We start from the raw sequence: 17,585 nt of genomic DNA on the forward strand, positions 1-17,585 counted from the left end.
AGCATTTAAATCCTGCTCCATGTAACTCTATCTCTTATAAATAACATTTAAATACTGGTACCATGACACTGTATCCTGTATAAATAACATTTAACACTGATACCAGGGTACTGTATCACCTATAAACAACATTTAAAAACTGATACCATGGCATTGTACTTTGTATATATTATATTTAAACAATGATAACATGACAAAGTATACTCTAATTAAAATTTAAACACTTATACCATGGTACTGCATCCTGTATAAACAACATTCAACATTGATACCACGGTATTGTATCATCTATAAACAATGTTTAAACACTGATACCATGGTACTGTATCCTCTATAAACAATGTTTAAACACTGATACCATGGTACTGTATCCTCTATAAACAATATTTAAACTCTGATACCACAGTATTGTATCCTCTATAAACAATATTTAAACACTGATACCAGGGTACTGTATCCTCTATGAACAATATTTAAACTCTGATACCACAGTATTGTATCCTCTATAAACAATATTTAAACACTGATACCATGGTACTGTATCCTCTATAAACAATATTTAAACACTGATACCAGGGTACTGTATCCTCTATGAACAATGTTTAAACACTGATACCATGGTACTGTATCCTCTATAAACAATATTTAAACACTGATACCAGGGTACTGTATCCTCTATGAACAATGTTTAAACACTGATACCATGGTACTGTATCCTCTATGAACAATATTTAAACACTGATACCATGGTACTGTACCCTCTATGAACAATATTTAAACACTGATACCATGGTACTGTACCATCTGTAAACAAAATTTAATCAATTATACCATAGTACTGTATTATCTATAAAGGAAAATTAAACACTGATAAAATGTGGTTTATAAAGGATACAGTACCATGCTAACACTGATACCACGGTATTGTATCATCTATCAACAACATTTAATCACTGATACAATGGTATTATATCCTCAGTCAACACCATTTAAACAGTTATAGCATGGTGCTGTATCACCTTTAAAAAACACTGAAACTATGACAGTATAGTCAATAAACATCAATTAAACAATAATACCAATAGCACCGTATCCTTTCTAAACAAAATTTAAATACTGATATCTTGGTACTGTATCATCTATAAACAACATTTAAACACTGGTACCAATGCAGTATCGTCTATAAACAGCATTTAAATCCTGCTCCATGGAACTCTATCTCTTATAAATAACATTTAAATACTGGTACCATGACACTGTATCCTGTATAAATAACATTTAACACTGATACCAGGGTACTGTATCACCTATAAACAACATTTAAAAACTGATACCATGGCATTGTACTTTGTATATATTATATTTAAACAATGATAACATGACAAAGTATACTCTAATTAAAATTTAAACACTTATACCATGGTACTGCATCCTGTATAAACAACATTCAACATTGATACCACGGTATTGTATCATCTATCAACAATGTTTAAACACTGATACCATGGTACTGTATCCTCTATAAACAATGTTTAAACACTGATACCATGGTACTGTATCCTCTATAAACAATGTTTAAACACTGATACCATGGTACTGTATCCTCTATAAACAATGTTTAAACACTGATACCATGGTACTGTATCCTCTATAAACATTGTTTAAACACTGATACCATGGTACTGTATCCTCTATAAACAATGTTTAAACACTGATACCATGGTACTGTATCCTCTATAAACAATATTTAAACTCTGATGCCACGATACTGTATCCTCTATAAACATTTAAACTCTGATACCACGGTGCTATATCCGAACATAAGAACATAAGAAATAGGAGCAGGAGGAGGCCAATTGGCCCCTCGAGCCTGCTCCGCCATTCAATAAGATCATGGCTGATCTGATCCTAACCTCAAATCTAAAGAACACAAGAAGTAGGAGCAGGACCCGGCCACTCAGCCCCTGGGCCCGCTCCGCCACCCACAGGGCCTTGACTGATCCAAACTCAGCTTCATATCCAATTTCCTGCCCGCTCCCCGTAACCCCTAATTCCCTTTACTTCTAGGAAACTGTCTATTTCTGTTTTAAATTTATTTAATGATGTAGCTTCCACAGCTTCCTGGGGCAGCAAATTCCACAGACCTACCACCCTCTGAGTGAAGAAGTTTCTCCTCATCTCATTTTTGAAAGAGCAGCCCCTTATTCTAAGATTATGCCCCCTAGTTCTAGTTTCACCCATCCTTGGGAACATCCTTACCGCATCCACCCGATCAAGCCCCTTCACAATCTTATATGTTTCAATAAGATCGCCTCTCATTCTTCTGAACTCCAATGAGTTGAGTCCCAATCCAGTCAACCTCTCCTCATATGTCCGCCCCCTCATCCCCGGGATTAACCGAGTGAACCTTCTTTGTACTGCTTCGAGAGCAAGTATGCCTTTTCTTAAGTGGAGACCAAAACTGTATGCAGTATTCCAGGTGCGGTCTCACCAATACCTTATATAACTGCAGCAATACCTCCCTGTTTTTATATTCTATCCCCCTAGCAATAAAAGCCAACATTCCGTTGGCCTTCTTGATCACCTGCTGCACCTGCTTACTAACTTTTTGATTTTCTTGCACTAGGACCCCCAGATCCCTTTGTACTGCAGTACTTTCCAGTTTCTTGCCATTAAGATAATAACTTGCTCTCTGATTTTTCCTGCCAAAGTGCATAATCTCACATTTTCCAATATTGTATTGCATCTGCCAAATCTCTGCCCACTCACCCAGTCTGTCTATATCCCCTTGTAGGTTTTTTATGTCCTCCTCACTCTCTACTTTCCCTCCCATCTTTGTATCATCTGCAAACTTTGATATGTTACACTCGGTCCCCTCCTCCAAATCGTTAATATAGATTGTAAAGAGTTGGGGACCCAGCACCGACCCCTGTGGAACACCACTGGTTGCCAGTCCGAGAATGAACCATTTATCCCAACTCTCTGCTTCCTGTTAGATAACCAATCCTCCACCCATGCCAGAATATTACCCCCAATCCAGTGATTCTTTATCTTGAGCAATAATCTTTTATGTGGCACCTTGTCGAATGCCTTCTGGAAGTCTAAATACACTACGTCCACTGGTTCCCCTTTATCCACCCTGTACGTTATGTCCTCAAAGAACTCAAGCAAATTTGTCAGACAATCCTCTATAAACAACATTTAAACTCTGATACTATCGTACTGTATCTTCTGTAAACATTTAAACGCTTCTACCGTGTTTCTGTACCTTGCATATACAACATTTAAACACCGATACCATGGCACTATATCCTGTATAAACATTTAAACACTGATAACAAGGTACTGCATCCCCTATAAACAACATTTAAATACTAATAGCATTGTACTCTAGCCCCAATAAACAACATTTAAACTCTGATACCACGGTACCATATCCTGTATAAATAACATTTAAACTCTGATACCACGGTACTGTATCCTCTACAAATAACATTTAAACTCTGATACCATGGTACTGTATCCTCTACAAATAACATTTAAACTCTGATACCATGGTACCGTATCCTGTATAAATAACATTTAAACTCTGATACCATGGTACTGTAGCAACTATAAATAATATTTAAATACTGATACCATGGCACCGTATTCTTTATAAACAACATTTAACTTCTGATACCATGGTACCGTATCCTCTAGAAACAACATTTAAACTGATACCACAGCACTGTAACATCTAAAAGTATTTAAATACTGATACCATGGCACTGTATCCTTTATAAACAATATTTAAACTCTGATGCCATGGCACTTTATCCTCTATAAACATTTAAATACTGATACCACGCTACTGTAACATCTGTAAACACTATTTAACCACTGATACCACAGCATAAACATCATTTAAATACTGATAGTTAATGGCCTCCCATCTTCCACCCTTCATAAACTTGAGCTCATCCAAAACTCTGCTGCCCGTATCCTAACTCCCACCGAGTCCCGTTCACCCATTACCCTTGTGCTTGCTGACCTACATTGGCTCCTGGTCCAGGAACGCCTTGATTTTAAAATTCTCATCCTCGTTTTAAAATCCCTCCATGGCCTCGTCCCTCCCTATCTCTGTAACCTCCTCCAGCCCTATAATCCTCCAACTCTTGCCTCTTGTGCACGCCCGATTTTCATCGCTCCACCGTTGGCGGCTGTGCCTTCAAGTGCCTAGGCCCCAAACTCTGGAATTCCCTCTCTGCCTCTCCCTCCTCCTTTAAGACCTACCTCTTTGACCAAGCTTTTGGTCATTTGTCCTAATACCTTCTTGGCACTGTATCCCCCAGAAACAACATTTAAACACTGGTAGCATGGCACTATATCCTGTATAAACAACATTTAACACTGATAGCACGGCACTATATCCTGTATAAACCACATTTAACACTGATACCATGGTATTATATCCTGTATAAACAACATTTAACACTGATAGCACGGCACTATATCCTGTATAAACCACATTTAACACTGATACCATGGTACTGTATCCTGTATAAACAACATTTAACACTGATAGCACGGTACTGTATCCTGTATAAACCACATTTAACACTGATAGCACGGCACTGTATCCTGTATAAACAACATTTAACACTGATAGCACGGCACTATATCCTGTATAAACAACATTTAACACTGATAGCACGGTACTGTATCCTGTATAAACAACATTTAACACTGATAGCACGGCACTATATCCTGTATAAACAACATTTAACACTGATAGCACGGCACTGTATCCTGTATAAACCACATTTAACACTGATAGCATGGTACTGTATCCTGTATAAACAACATTTAACACTGATAGCACGGCACTGTATCCTGTATAAACCACATTTAACACTGATAGCATGGTACTGTATCCTGTATAAACAACATTTAACACATACCATGGCACTGTATCCTGTATAAACAACATTTAACACATACCATGGCACTGTATCCTGTATAAACAACATTTAACACTGATACCAAGGTACTGTATCCTGTATAAACAACATTTAAACAGTGGTAGCACGGCACTATATCCTGTATAAACCACATTTAACACTGATACCATGGTATTGTATCCTGTATAAACCACATTTAACACTGATACCATGGTACTGTATCCTGTATAAACCACATTTAACACTGATAGCACGGCACTGTATCCTGTATAAACCACATTTAACACTGATACCATGGTACTGTATCCTGTATAAACCACATTTAAACAGTAGTAGCACGGCACTGTATCCTGTATAAACCACATTTAACACTGATACCATGGTACTGTATCCTGTATAAACCACATTTAAACAGTAGTAGCACGGCACTGTATCCTGTATAAACCACATTTAACACTGATACCATGATACTGTATCCTGTATAAACAACATTTAACACTGATACCATGGTACTGTATCCTGTATAAACCACATTTAACACTGATACCATGGTACTGTATCCCGTATAAACCACATTTAACACTGATACCATGGTACTGTATCCCGTATAAACAACATTTAAACACTGGTAGCGTGGTACAGTATTCTCTATAACGAACATTTAACACTGATACCATGGTACAGCATCATCTATAAACATCAATTAAACACTGATACCAATTTCACTGCATTCTCTATAAACTACATTTAAATACTGATGTGAAATTTTCTTTGATTACACTCCTGTGAAGCGCCTTGGAATGTTTTATTACGTTAAAGGTGGTACAGAAATTGAAGATGTTGTTCTTGTTGATACCATGCTTCATATCCCATATAAAGAACATTTAAACACTGATACCATGGTACTGTATCATACATAGACTACATTTAAACACTGATACCCTGGTACTGTATCATACATAGACTACATTTAAACACTGATACCCTGGTACTGTATCATACATAGACTACATTTAAACACTGATACCCTGGTACTGTATCATACATAGACTACATTTAAACACTGATACCATGGTGCTGTATCATACATAGACTACATTTAAACACTGATACCATGGTGCTGTATCATACAAAGACTACATTTAAACACTGATACCATGGTACTGTATCATACATAGACTACATTTAAACACTGATACCATGGTACTGTATCATACATAGACTACATTTAAACACTGATACCATGGTGCTGTATCATACATAGACTACATTTAAACACTGATACCATGGTGCTTTATCCTCTACAAACAACATTCAAACACTGGTAACCATGGCACGGTATCATCTATAAACATCAATTAAACACTGATACCAATTGCACTGCATCCTCTATAAACTACATTTAAATACTGATACTATTGTACTGTATTCTTCCTAAGCAATATGTAAACACTGATACCATGGTACTGTATCCTCTTTAAACAACATTTAAACATTGATACCCACAGTACAGTATCATCTATCAACATCATTCAAATCCTGATACCATGGCACTCTATCCCCTATAAATAGCATTTAAACACTGGTACCATGGCACTGTATCCTGTATAAATAACATTTAACACTGATACCATGGTCCTGTATCCTCTGTCAACAATACCTAAACACTGACACCATGATACTGTGTCCTCTATAAACAACATTTAAACTCTGATACCACGGTACTGTATCCTTTGTAAACATTTAAACACTTCTTCCATGGTTCTGTACCCTGTATGTACGACATTTAAACACCGATACCATGGCACTGTATCCTGTATGAGCAACATTTAACACTAATACCGTGCTGCTGTATTCGCTATAAACAAAATTTAAACACTGATACAATGTTACTGTAGCTTATATAAACAATTAAATACCGATAATATGGTACTGTATTTTGTATAAACTACATTTAAACTCTGATTCCATTGAACTGTCTCCTCTATAAATAACATTTACAGTCTGATACCACGCTACTGTATTCCCTATAAACAACATTTAAATAGATACCATGGCACTGTATCCTTTATCAACATTTAAACTCTGATACCATGGTACAGTATCATCTATAAACAATATTTATCATTGATACCATGGCACTGTAGCATCTATAAACAACATTTAAACTCTGATACCATAGTAATGTATCTTCTGTAAACATTTAAACATTTCTACCATGGTTCTGTACCCTGTATAACTTTCTCCCCTTTATGATATAGGTCAACATTCCATTAGCCTTTCTGATTATTTTTTGTATTTGTGCCCTACCTTTTACTAATTCATGGACACCCAAATCCCTTTGCTCCTCCAAATCTTCTAGTCTCTCGCCATTAAACAAATATTTAGGTTCATCTTTCTTGGATCCAAAATGGATGACCTCACTTCCCTACATTAGACTTCATCTTCCACAGTTTTACCCACTCACTTAATCTTTCCCTTTGTAACTTCATGCTCCCATCTACACAGCTTACTGTGCGCCTCCTAACTTAGTGTCATCTGCAAACTTGGATATACAACTCTATATTCCTTCATCCAAGTCATTAATATATATGGTGAAAAGCTAAGGCCCCAGTACAGATCCTTGGGGAAAGTTACTTATCAATCAGCGGATGTTCCCTTTATCCTTACTCTCTGTCTCCTACCTTCCAACCAGTTACCAACCAATGTCACAAGGTTGTCTCCAATTCCACGCGCTTTTATTTTTTCTAATAATGGCTTGTGCAGAAACTTATCAAATGCCATCTGGAAGTCCATATAGATAATATTCATAGTGACCTCTTCAAAAAAATTCAACTAGATTAGACAGACATGACCTACACCTTCACAAATCCATACTGACTCTCTTTGATCAGCTGATACTTGTCCTAGTGCTCAGTTACTCTGTCCCTGATGATAGATTCCAGTAACTTCCCAACAACTGATGTTAATCTGACAGGTCTGTATTTCCCTGGTTTCTCCCTCCTTCCCTTCCTAAATAATGGAGTGACATTTGCAATTTTCCAATCTAAAGACACTATTCCCTGGAGAGTTTTTGATAATTATGACTGAAGCAGCTGCAATTTTTTCACCTATTTCTTTTACTACCCTGAGGTGGAAACTTTCGGGTCCTGGAGATTTGTCCCATTATTTTCTTCTTTACCATTTTTGTTATTTATATTAAATCCAATAAGTTCCTCCCCCTAACTTATTTTTCGCTTCTCTTGTACCATTAATATTTTGTCCTCTTCCTCTACTGCAAAAACGGATAAAAAATATTAATTTAACAAGACTGCCATTTCTTTATTGTTCATTATAGCCTCTCACGCATCTGTCTTTAATGGACCCACGTTCTCCTTTACCATTCTCTTTCTCATAATATATTTGTATAAACCTTTACTGTTAGCTTTGATATCCCTTGCAAGTTTTTTTACTTCCATAGTCCCTTTTTGCACCTCTTATTACTTTCTTCGTATCCCTTTGTGGCTTTTTTTTAATATAGCTCTCCCAGTCCGCTGGATTTCCACTTTTCTTTGCATTTGTGTAAGCCTTTTCTTTTCGCTTGGTACTGCCTCATTTGTTGGCCATGGTGGCTTAACTGCACACAAGTGGAGTTTTTTTTGCCTTTTAGGGGTTGAAAAAATAATTGACAATTAGGGTGCTGACAAAATTTATGGCAAGAGGTGATTTGAAGTGGTTGCCTGGTGTCCGGCTGGAGCATACATACCCAGAGTATGGTTGTGTCCATTGGTGTCAATGAGCTGGACTGTAACCGATTTGCGTTGTTGATCATACAGTGTTGTACCATCTGCAGATAAATAAATTAGAATCGAACTGGCCACACCAGGATGATCAAAACAGACCTAAGTTTTAAAAAAGAAACATGAAAAAAGCAGCATTTGAAATATCAAAAATGTTTTTAATCCATTAAAGGGATAAAAGGAAAACCTGCAAATGGGAGAAATTGAAATATAAAAAAAACAGAAAATGCTGGAAATCCACCGTTTCTGAGAGAGAACAATAAACATTTTGAGAGTGATCCTTAATCAGAACCCAATATGATTTTACAGCAATAAATCTAATTTTGCATTCTGTTTCTTGCAAGGACCTCATGTTGGCTCGTAGAAACATACAAACTAAAACTACATGAGGAAGCCGTCCGCCTATTGTTCCTTTGCCAATGCTGATTCTTCAACTGAAGTCATCCACTCTAATTCTGTTTCACCAAATCATTTTATCTGCTTCCTATTCAAATACTTACAAATTCCCTTTTAAATGATGTTACAGTTGCTACCACAATAGTCACTTGCAAAGCATTATACATTCTAATTATCTCTCGGTGAGAAAAACAATCAAACTTCTCCTTTTGTCGTTCTAATGACTAATACTCAGTCTATGGCACTTTGAATCACCAACCAGAGAAAGCAATCAATGACCAGTACAGGGTACACTACAGAGAGAGCTCATAGTGGTTCGATGTACTGGTAAGTACAGGGTACACTACAGAGCTCATGTTGGTTCCATGCACTACTCAGTAAAGGATACACTACAGGGAGAGCTCATGTTGGTTCAATATATTGTTCAGTGTACAGTATTCTATAGGGAGAGCTCATGTTGGTTTGGTATATTGTTCAGTGTAGAGTATTCTATAGGGAGAGCTCATGTTGGTTTGGTATATTGTCCAGTGTAGAGTATTCCAAAGGGAGAGCTCATGTTGGTTTGGTATATTGTCCAGTGTAGAGTATACTGCAGGAGAGCTCATGTTGGTTCAATATATTGTCCAGTGTAGAGTATTCCAAAGGGAGAGTTCATGTTAGTTTGGTATATTGTTCAGTGTAGAGTATTCTATATGGAGAGCTCATGTTGGTTTGGTATATTGTCCAGTGTAGAGTATTCTATAGGGAGAGCTCATGTTGGTTTGGTATATTGTCCAATGTAGAGTATCCTATAGGGAGAGCTCATGTTGGTTCGGTATATTGTCTAGTGCAGGATACTATATAGGAAGAGTGCATACTGGTTTAGTGTACTGTTTAGTACAGGGTACATAACACATATAATTTGGGGTGAGGTCACATATGGAATCTCAATGATAACTCGTAATGTAAAATAAAGGGCAAATTGAAATGAAAATACAGAGGTAATGCCAAGAACCATATTTGATTAAGTAGCTATGGAGTAAATAAGAAATAAAAGGCAATATATTGGTGCTTTGGAATCTCATACAGTGAAGTGACTCCTGCTTTCTTCAAAATATGTCACCACCATCCATTAAAGCACAAGTGAAGTTCATTGATGACACAGTGCCTGGTACTAACAGCTTAAGTTTTCTTACCTTCAGCCAGAGTTTGCCTTCATCATCTGAACTGTGGTAAGAATAGGGTTTGTTAAAGTCTTGTACACTAGCAGTGTAGAAGGGAACAGTACATGGAAACCAGGCATACTGGGAGAGACCGTCACTCACATCCAGAAATTCAGTGCGACACATCTGGAGGGTCAGAGAACATCCAACTGTTACAAATGAGGTTTACAGAACACAAGAACACAACACTTGGGAGATAATATTGGTGTTGGTGGTAGCCCAAAATGGCTGGTTTTGATTTCAATGGAAACGAAAAATCAGGCAGGTCGTAAAACAGACAGCCGATTCGCTGTTGCCCCTTTTGCCTTACTGCCCAAGAGCAATTTTAGCCCCCACGAGCTCCAGTTCCGAATCCCATGTACTCTAGTAGGTCTGCTTATGATTTGTAACAGAGGTCAACATGGGTTTCGCTGCAGATAGCCACCAGGCCACGTGGTAATTAGAAGCACGACAATCTCTGGGCCAAATGAGAACTACAAGCACAGAAGGTGTGTAAATATTCCAACGATTTGTAAATTGGCCTCTAGCCTCTTCATCTCAGAGGTAAAGGACCAGCATCAAATCCCTTTATCAGGGATGAATAAAGAAATTAACTAGCCCAGAATAAAACCTATAGAAGCACACTACACCGCAATGTTAGGATAAGGTTTCAGTGCTAAGGGTGGAATAAAAAGAAATGCAAGTGTTACTTAAGCACATGTTATGCTGCGTGAGTGTTCTGAGGTGCTGGTGAGGTGATGTTTCAGTACTACAGACATTTGTTAAGGGGAATGAAAGGCACAAAGCCCAACCAACAAATCACAATCTTTGGATATATCATCGACGCACAATTGGGCTGTTTCTGCTACACGATTGGTGAAATATAATGTGACTGTCATGTGGTGGAGCTCACAGGGGGGATTGAAAGGTCAATAAGGTAGGGTTAAAAGGTCAATAGGGTATGATTGAAAGGTTAATAGGGTATGATTGAAAGGTTAATAGGGTATGATTGAAAGGTTAATAGGGTATGATTGAAAGGTTAAGAGGGTATGATTGAAAGGTTAATAGGGTATGATTGAAAGGTTAATAGGGTATGATTGAAAGGTTAATAGGGTATGATTGAAAGGTTAATAGGGCATGATTGAAAGGTTAAGAGGGTATGATTGAAAGGTTAATAGGGTATGATTGAAAGGTTAAGAGGGTATGATTGAAAGGTTAATAGGGCATGATTGAAAGGTTAAGAGGGTATGATTGAAAGGTTAATAGGGCATGATTGAAAGGTCAATAGGGTATGATTGAAAGGTCAATAGGGTATGATTGAAAGGTTAACAGTAAGAGCAAGTTCACAGTATATTAAGATGTTGAGGAGATTAAGCCAGCAGATTTACACAAGGTTGGATGCCTCTGAATCTATGCCATTAAAGAAGGAACTTTAACTGGCTGTTTTTGCTTTCTTTGTCCCCAATTTTCATCCTTCTTCTCCCGAAGGCCCATGCAATGTGCGAATTAACTATTTCAGAATGGACTCTACTTAACTGGAGAGAAGGGGAGTGAGAAAACCAGGCAGGCCCTTCCATACCCTACCCCCTCCCCATCTTCCTTATTTTTTGTAGTTGAACCAGAGGCTTGACTCTGCATCGAAAGGAACATCCAAATATTGAAGGGGCCTACAACGGCACTGGGAGTTCACAAGATTTCCTCATAGGCCAATCACCTACAAGTCTTGGTTAATGCACTAGTTGGTGGATTTGGTCTTCCTAATTGCTCCGTGAAATATGTCTTAGCCTTTCATTGGAAGCTACCAGGATAACGATCACATCCACCTACTCAGGAGCAAAGACCAACCTGTTTGAAGGTCAAGGAGGAGATGCAAGTGAAGAAGACCTTGCCACCCCATCCTACGTGAATGTACTAAATAACAGAATGGAAACAGCACACTAGAACGTGTCCATTAGAAGTGTGGGTAGGAATATCAGTTTAAGAAAGTCTCCGACCAGGTAAACACAAGGAAAATCCAGAATATTGCACTGATGAAGTGGGAACCAAAATGAATAAGTGGATAGGATGCAGGAGTAAGCACAAGCTAAGACTGGTGATTTAAACTGGGAAAGGAGAACTATTGAAAATAAATTACTTACTGCCTTCATAAAATTTACACGGACATTGCATACAAACAGCTGAAGAAGTTAATGTAACACAACAGAATTTCAAACCTTTAGTGTTGTAAGCAGAACAGGACAATGAAGTAATGGTCTATGCAAAACTCCACTTTTGAAGTAACCATAACCCACTGATGAGTTCTTTGGTTAGATTAACTTGATAAAGATCCCATATCTTTATAATAAAGAAGTAATATTTATTATGCATCATGGCTGGCTGGGACAATCCCTCTGCTCAACTACTTTTTGCAATTTTACCTTGGTTATGGCAGGCTGTCCAGTTACCACTTTAACCGGACATCTCCTTTCATCCTGGTGGGAGGTGAAGGCCTGTGTTGCCCACTGGTCGGTGAAGCCTTCTGGTGTCGGAAAGCCACAGTCACGAATACTGCTTCTTCTCTCAAACTCTTCACAAACGCCATCTCCATCATACACGTAACAGAGGCTGGGCTCCCCTAAAGAAAGAAAGGCAGATTTGAATTTATACAGCACCTGCTGGCATATCCCAGCAACATCTCAAGGCACTTTCCATACAATGAATCAATGGGCAGTGCAGTTCAGTGACTATTGCTACGTAGGTAAACACATCACCCAAATTGCACACAGAAAGATCATACTAACATCAATGTGATGACTGACCAGTTAACATGTTTCTGGTGGTAGTGGTTGAGGGTACAATGTTGGCCAGGGCACTAGGAGTACCCCCTTCTCGTCTACTAACAGGGCCATGGGATCTTTAACATCTACCTGAATCAGCAGAATAGATGCCTCAGTTTAACATTGGGTCTAAAAGACAACACTACTGACTATGCAGGACTGTACTGGAATGCTTGCCTGGGTTACGTGATCTAGGCTTGCTGAGAGGCTTGAGCCCACAATCTTCTGATTCAGCGATGAGAGAGGACCAACAGAGCCAAGGTGATACTAGCATCATCAATAGGCTGTAGCACACAGAATCAAACACTGACCAGCAAGCAGGAGTTACTCTCACATTTGTTAATCTTTCAAGGCACAGGCTTGCAGCGCACTGATACCTCACCTGCATAGTGGAGCTGGAGAACATTGGTTTGGGCCTGCAGTTCCTGGATTGCTGGTGTTTATCCCCATACAATCATCCTCCTTTACAAATCATACCTCAACTTCAGCCAAACAATCGTTGTGAGGCAATGACTCAGCAAAGAAACATTAAGGAACGGACTACGACAGTTGTTCATTTTAGCTTCGAGCAACCTCAGGCCATTAGTTGGCTTGCAACAAGAGGTGTGGTGCTGCAATGGCGTCAGCTACTGAAACTGTATAGTATAGTGGAGAGTTCAAACACCGTAAGATACAAGTTAAAATTTTGAAAATTAGGAGTAATAAAAAAAGAGATCAGGAGAAACTTTTTGTCACACAGAAGAGTAATAGTTTTGTGGCAATGAATAGCCAGCGGATGGCCGCTGAACCTGACAGCATATGAGGGCTCAAACTGCACCTTGGTGCATTAGAGACACCTGTTGAAAAGACCGGCAAGGTAGGGCTGGCGTCTTGGGAAAAGAGACATTCTTGGGCGTAATGACCTTTTCCAGTTGTTTAAAAAAAAAGCGTTCTTGTAACTACCGCAGAGGTGGATTTACTTCATGGCAGAAACAATTCGGAGCATCGAAGCACGTTCAGTCGTTCAAAAGTTGGGTTTCAGCAGTGCGTGAGACCAAGTGCCAGTAAAAATGAAGTGTTGGGATTCTGTGTTACTTATTCTCCAGCCGGCTCTTTCTCAATCACCTATTAAAGGGTCACAGCCTCCAGATGTGTGACTGCCCTTTCTATAAAACATACCTAATGTCTTGAGTAACTGGTCATCTGGCGTGTTGTATGGATTATTAAGGTTAGCTTGTTGTACTGATCCATTCCCATTTTCCCATGTGGATTGAATGAAAGCAACAGTAGAAATAGCGCAAGAATGGTTTGGATTAAGAGCAGTCATTTTTTTAATTGGGAAAACCCAACTTGTTTTTGAGAAGGCCTTACTCATGAGAAAGAATGGTGCTTATAGCTCTCTCTGAGCACAAAGCTGAAGAGCATGGAACTAATTAAATCCATGAACTCATTCTAATTAACAGTTACCTAACTGGCTGGTGTTTATTCAACTGATTTACATTAGTTCAAGGCCATCAACACTTCACATCACTGAACATTAATTAGACCCAGTCTTAATCAAAGAAAGGGACTGAAAACAAAGTGGAGAAACATAAGCAATTGGTGGGCAAAGTGTAAACGCCTGAATACATTCAGACCTAAATGACATATCACCTCTTTTAATATGAGACATATGAGCACAATTGGGGCTATATGCCAGCTACCCTCCACTGAGGAGCACTGACCCCTAACTTAACTCTGCAAGCCTTGCACTGCTAATCGAGAACAGCGTTGCTCAGTCAGACCACAAACTGTAGTGAGGTGCCAGTGATCAAAATTGGAATTGTGTTTAATCCCTCAACCAGCCAAGATGATTCTGGGTAACACGAACTGATTTTATTTAAGGGGAAACTTGATAAGCACATGAGGGAGAAAGGAATAGGAGCGTATGCAGATGTGGGTTAGATGAAGAAGGGTGGGAGGAGGCTCGTGTGGTGCATAAACACCAGCATGGACCAGTTGGGATGAATGGCCTGCTTCTGTGCTATAAATTCTATGTTATGAAGAAACGTTAAAGAAATTGGACTTGTTCCCCTTGGGAATGCGGAGAATTCAAGCTGACCCAACTGATGTTTTCAAGTTTAGGAAGAGAACTGACCAGGTTTATCCAGGCAAATTGTTCATGGTGGAAAAGGGTTCAAATAACAAGGAACAAGATTCAAAATGAAGGAAATCACTAGGAAAAGAATATAAGAAATAGGAGCAAGAGTAGGCCATACGGCCCCTCGAGCCTGCTCAGTCATTCAATCAGATCATGGCTGATCTATCACAACTTCACTTTCCCACCCTATCCCCATATCCCTTGATTCCCTTAGAGTCCAAAAATCTATTGATCTCAATCTTGAATATATTCAACGACTGAGCATCCACAGCCCTTTGGGGCAGAGAATTCCAAAGATTCACAACCCTCTTAGTGAAGAAATTCCTCCTCATCTCAGTCCTAAATCGCCGACCCCTTATCCTGAGACTATGTCCCTTAGTTCTAGACTCTCCAGCCAGGGGAAACAGCCTCTCAGCATCTACCCTTTCAAGCCTCCTTAGAATCTTATATGTTTCAATGAGGTCACCTCTCATTCTTCTAAACTCAAGAGAGTATAGGCCCATTCTAATCAATCTCTCCTCACAGGACAACCCTCTCATCCCAGGAATCAATTTAGTGAACCTTTGAAGCACCACCTCTAAGTCAAGTATATCCTTCCTTAGGTAAGGAGACCAAAACTGTAAACAGTACTCCAGGTGAGGTCTCACCAAAGCCTTGTACTATTGCACCAAGACTTCCTTACTCTGATACTCCAACCCCCTTGCAATAAAGGCCAACATATCATTTGATTTCCTAATTGCTTGCTGTACCTGCATGTTAACTTTCTGTGTTTCGTGTACAAGGACACCCAAATCCCTCTGAACACCAACATTTAATAGTTTCTCATCATTTGAAAAATATTCTGTTTTTCTATTCTTCCTACCAAAGTGAACAACCTCACATTTCCCCACATTATACTTCATCTGCCACCTTCTTGCCCACTCACTTAACCTGTCTATATCTCTTTGTGTCCCCCTCACAGCTTGCTTTCCCATCTAGCTTTGCATCGTCAGCAAACTTGGATACATTACACTCAGTCCCCTCATTTAAGTCATTAATATAGATTGTAAACAGCTGAGGCCCAAGCACTGATCCTTGCGGCACCCCACTAGTTACAACCTGCCAACATGAAAATGACCCGTTTATTCCTACTCTCAGTTTTCTGCCTGTTAACCAATCCTCTATCCATGCTAATATATTACCCTCAATCCCATGAGCCCTTATCTCGTGTAACAACCTTTTATGTGGCACTTTATTGAATGCCATTTGAAAATCCAAATATACTACATCCACTGGTTCCCCTTTATCTACCCTGCTAATTACATCCTCAAAAAACTCTAATGGATTTGTTAAATACGATTTCCCTTTCATAAAACCATGTTGACTCTGCCTAATGGTATTATGATTTTCTAAGTGCCCTGTTACCACATCCTTAATAATAGATTCCAGTATTTTCCCGTTGACTGATGTCAGGCTAACTGGCCTGTAGTTCCCTGTTTTATCTCTTCTTCCTTTCTTGAATAGCGGGGTTACATTTGCTACCATCCAATCTGCTGGAAACTGTTCTAGAATCTAGGGAATTTTAGAAGATCACAACCAATGCATCCACTATCTCTGCAGCTACCTCTTTTAGAACCCTAGGATGTAGGCCATCAGGTCCAGGGGATTTGTTGGCTTTTAGCCCCATTAATTTCTCGAGTACTTTTTCTTTACTAACATTAATTACTTTAAGTTCCTCACTCTCATTAGACCCTTGGTTCCCCCACTATTTCTGCTATTTTTTTGTGTCTTCTACTGTGAAGTCAGATACAAAATATTTGTTTAACGTCTTTGCCATTTCCTTATTCCCCATTATAATTTCTCCTGTCTCAGCCTCTAAGAGACCCACGTTTACTTTCGCTACTCTCTTCGTTTTTATATACTTAATGAAGCTCTTACAATCTGTTTTTATATTTCTTGCTAGTTTACTCTCATATTCTATTTTCTCCTCCTTTATCAATTTTTTGGTCATCCTTTGCTGGTTTCTAAAACTCTCCCAATCCTCAGGCTTACTACTCTTCTTGGCAACATTATAAGCCTCTTCTTTTAATCTAATACTATCCTTAACTTCTTGAGTTAGCCACGGATGGATCACTTTTCCCGTGGCATTGAGGAATAAAAAATGCCATGGGAAAAGTGATCCACCTGTAGCCAACTCACCCCTCATACCTATGTAATTGGCTTTGTTTAAGTTTAAGACTCTAGTTTCTAAAATAGCCTGTTCCCTGGTTGGTTCCATGACGTATTGCTCTAGGAAACTGTCTCGAATGCATTCCATGAACTCGTCCTCCAAACTACTTTTGCCAATTTGATTTGCCCAATCTATATGAATA

General features: G+C 38.8%; 1 protein-coding gene across 1 annotated transcript in view; it reads right to left on the minus strand.

Moving 5' to 3' along the window:
• pappa2 (pappalysin 2) overlaps positions 1–17,585 on the minus strand; it is a 565,518-nt gene that overhangs the window by 223,776 nt on the left and 324,157 nt on the right. The window contains exons 10-12 of the mRNA XM_067990736.1: positions 12,717–12,913; positions 10,294–10,446; positions 8,689–8,824 (exon numbers count right to left, since the gene is read on the minus strand). Coding sequence (XP_067846837.1) covers positions 8,689–8,824; positions 10,294–10,446; positions 12,717–12,913 — 486 coding nt within the window. The remainder of the gene's footprint in view (positions 1–8,688; positions 8,825–10,293; positions 10,447–12,716; positions 12,914–17,585) is intronic.

Source organism: Heptranchias perlo, chromosome 9, assembly GCF_035084215.1.
Source record: "Heptranchias perlo isolate sHepPer1 chromosome 9, sHepPer1.hap1, whole genome shotgun sequence".
Classification (NCBI taxonomy): domain Eukaryota; kingdom Metazoa; phylum Chordata; class Chondrichthyes; order Hexanchiformes; family Hexanchidae; genus Heptranchias; species Heptranchias perlo.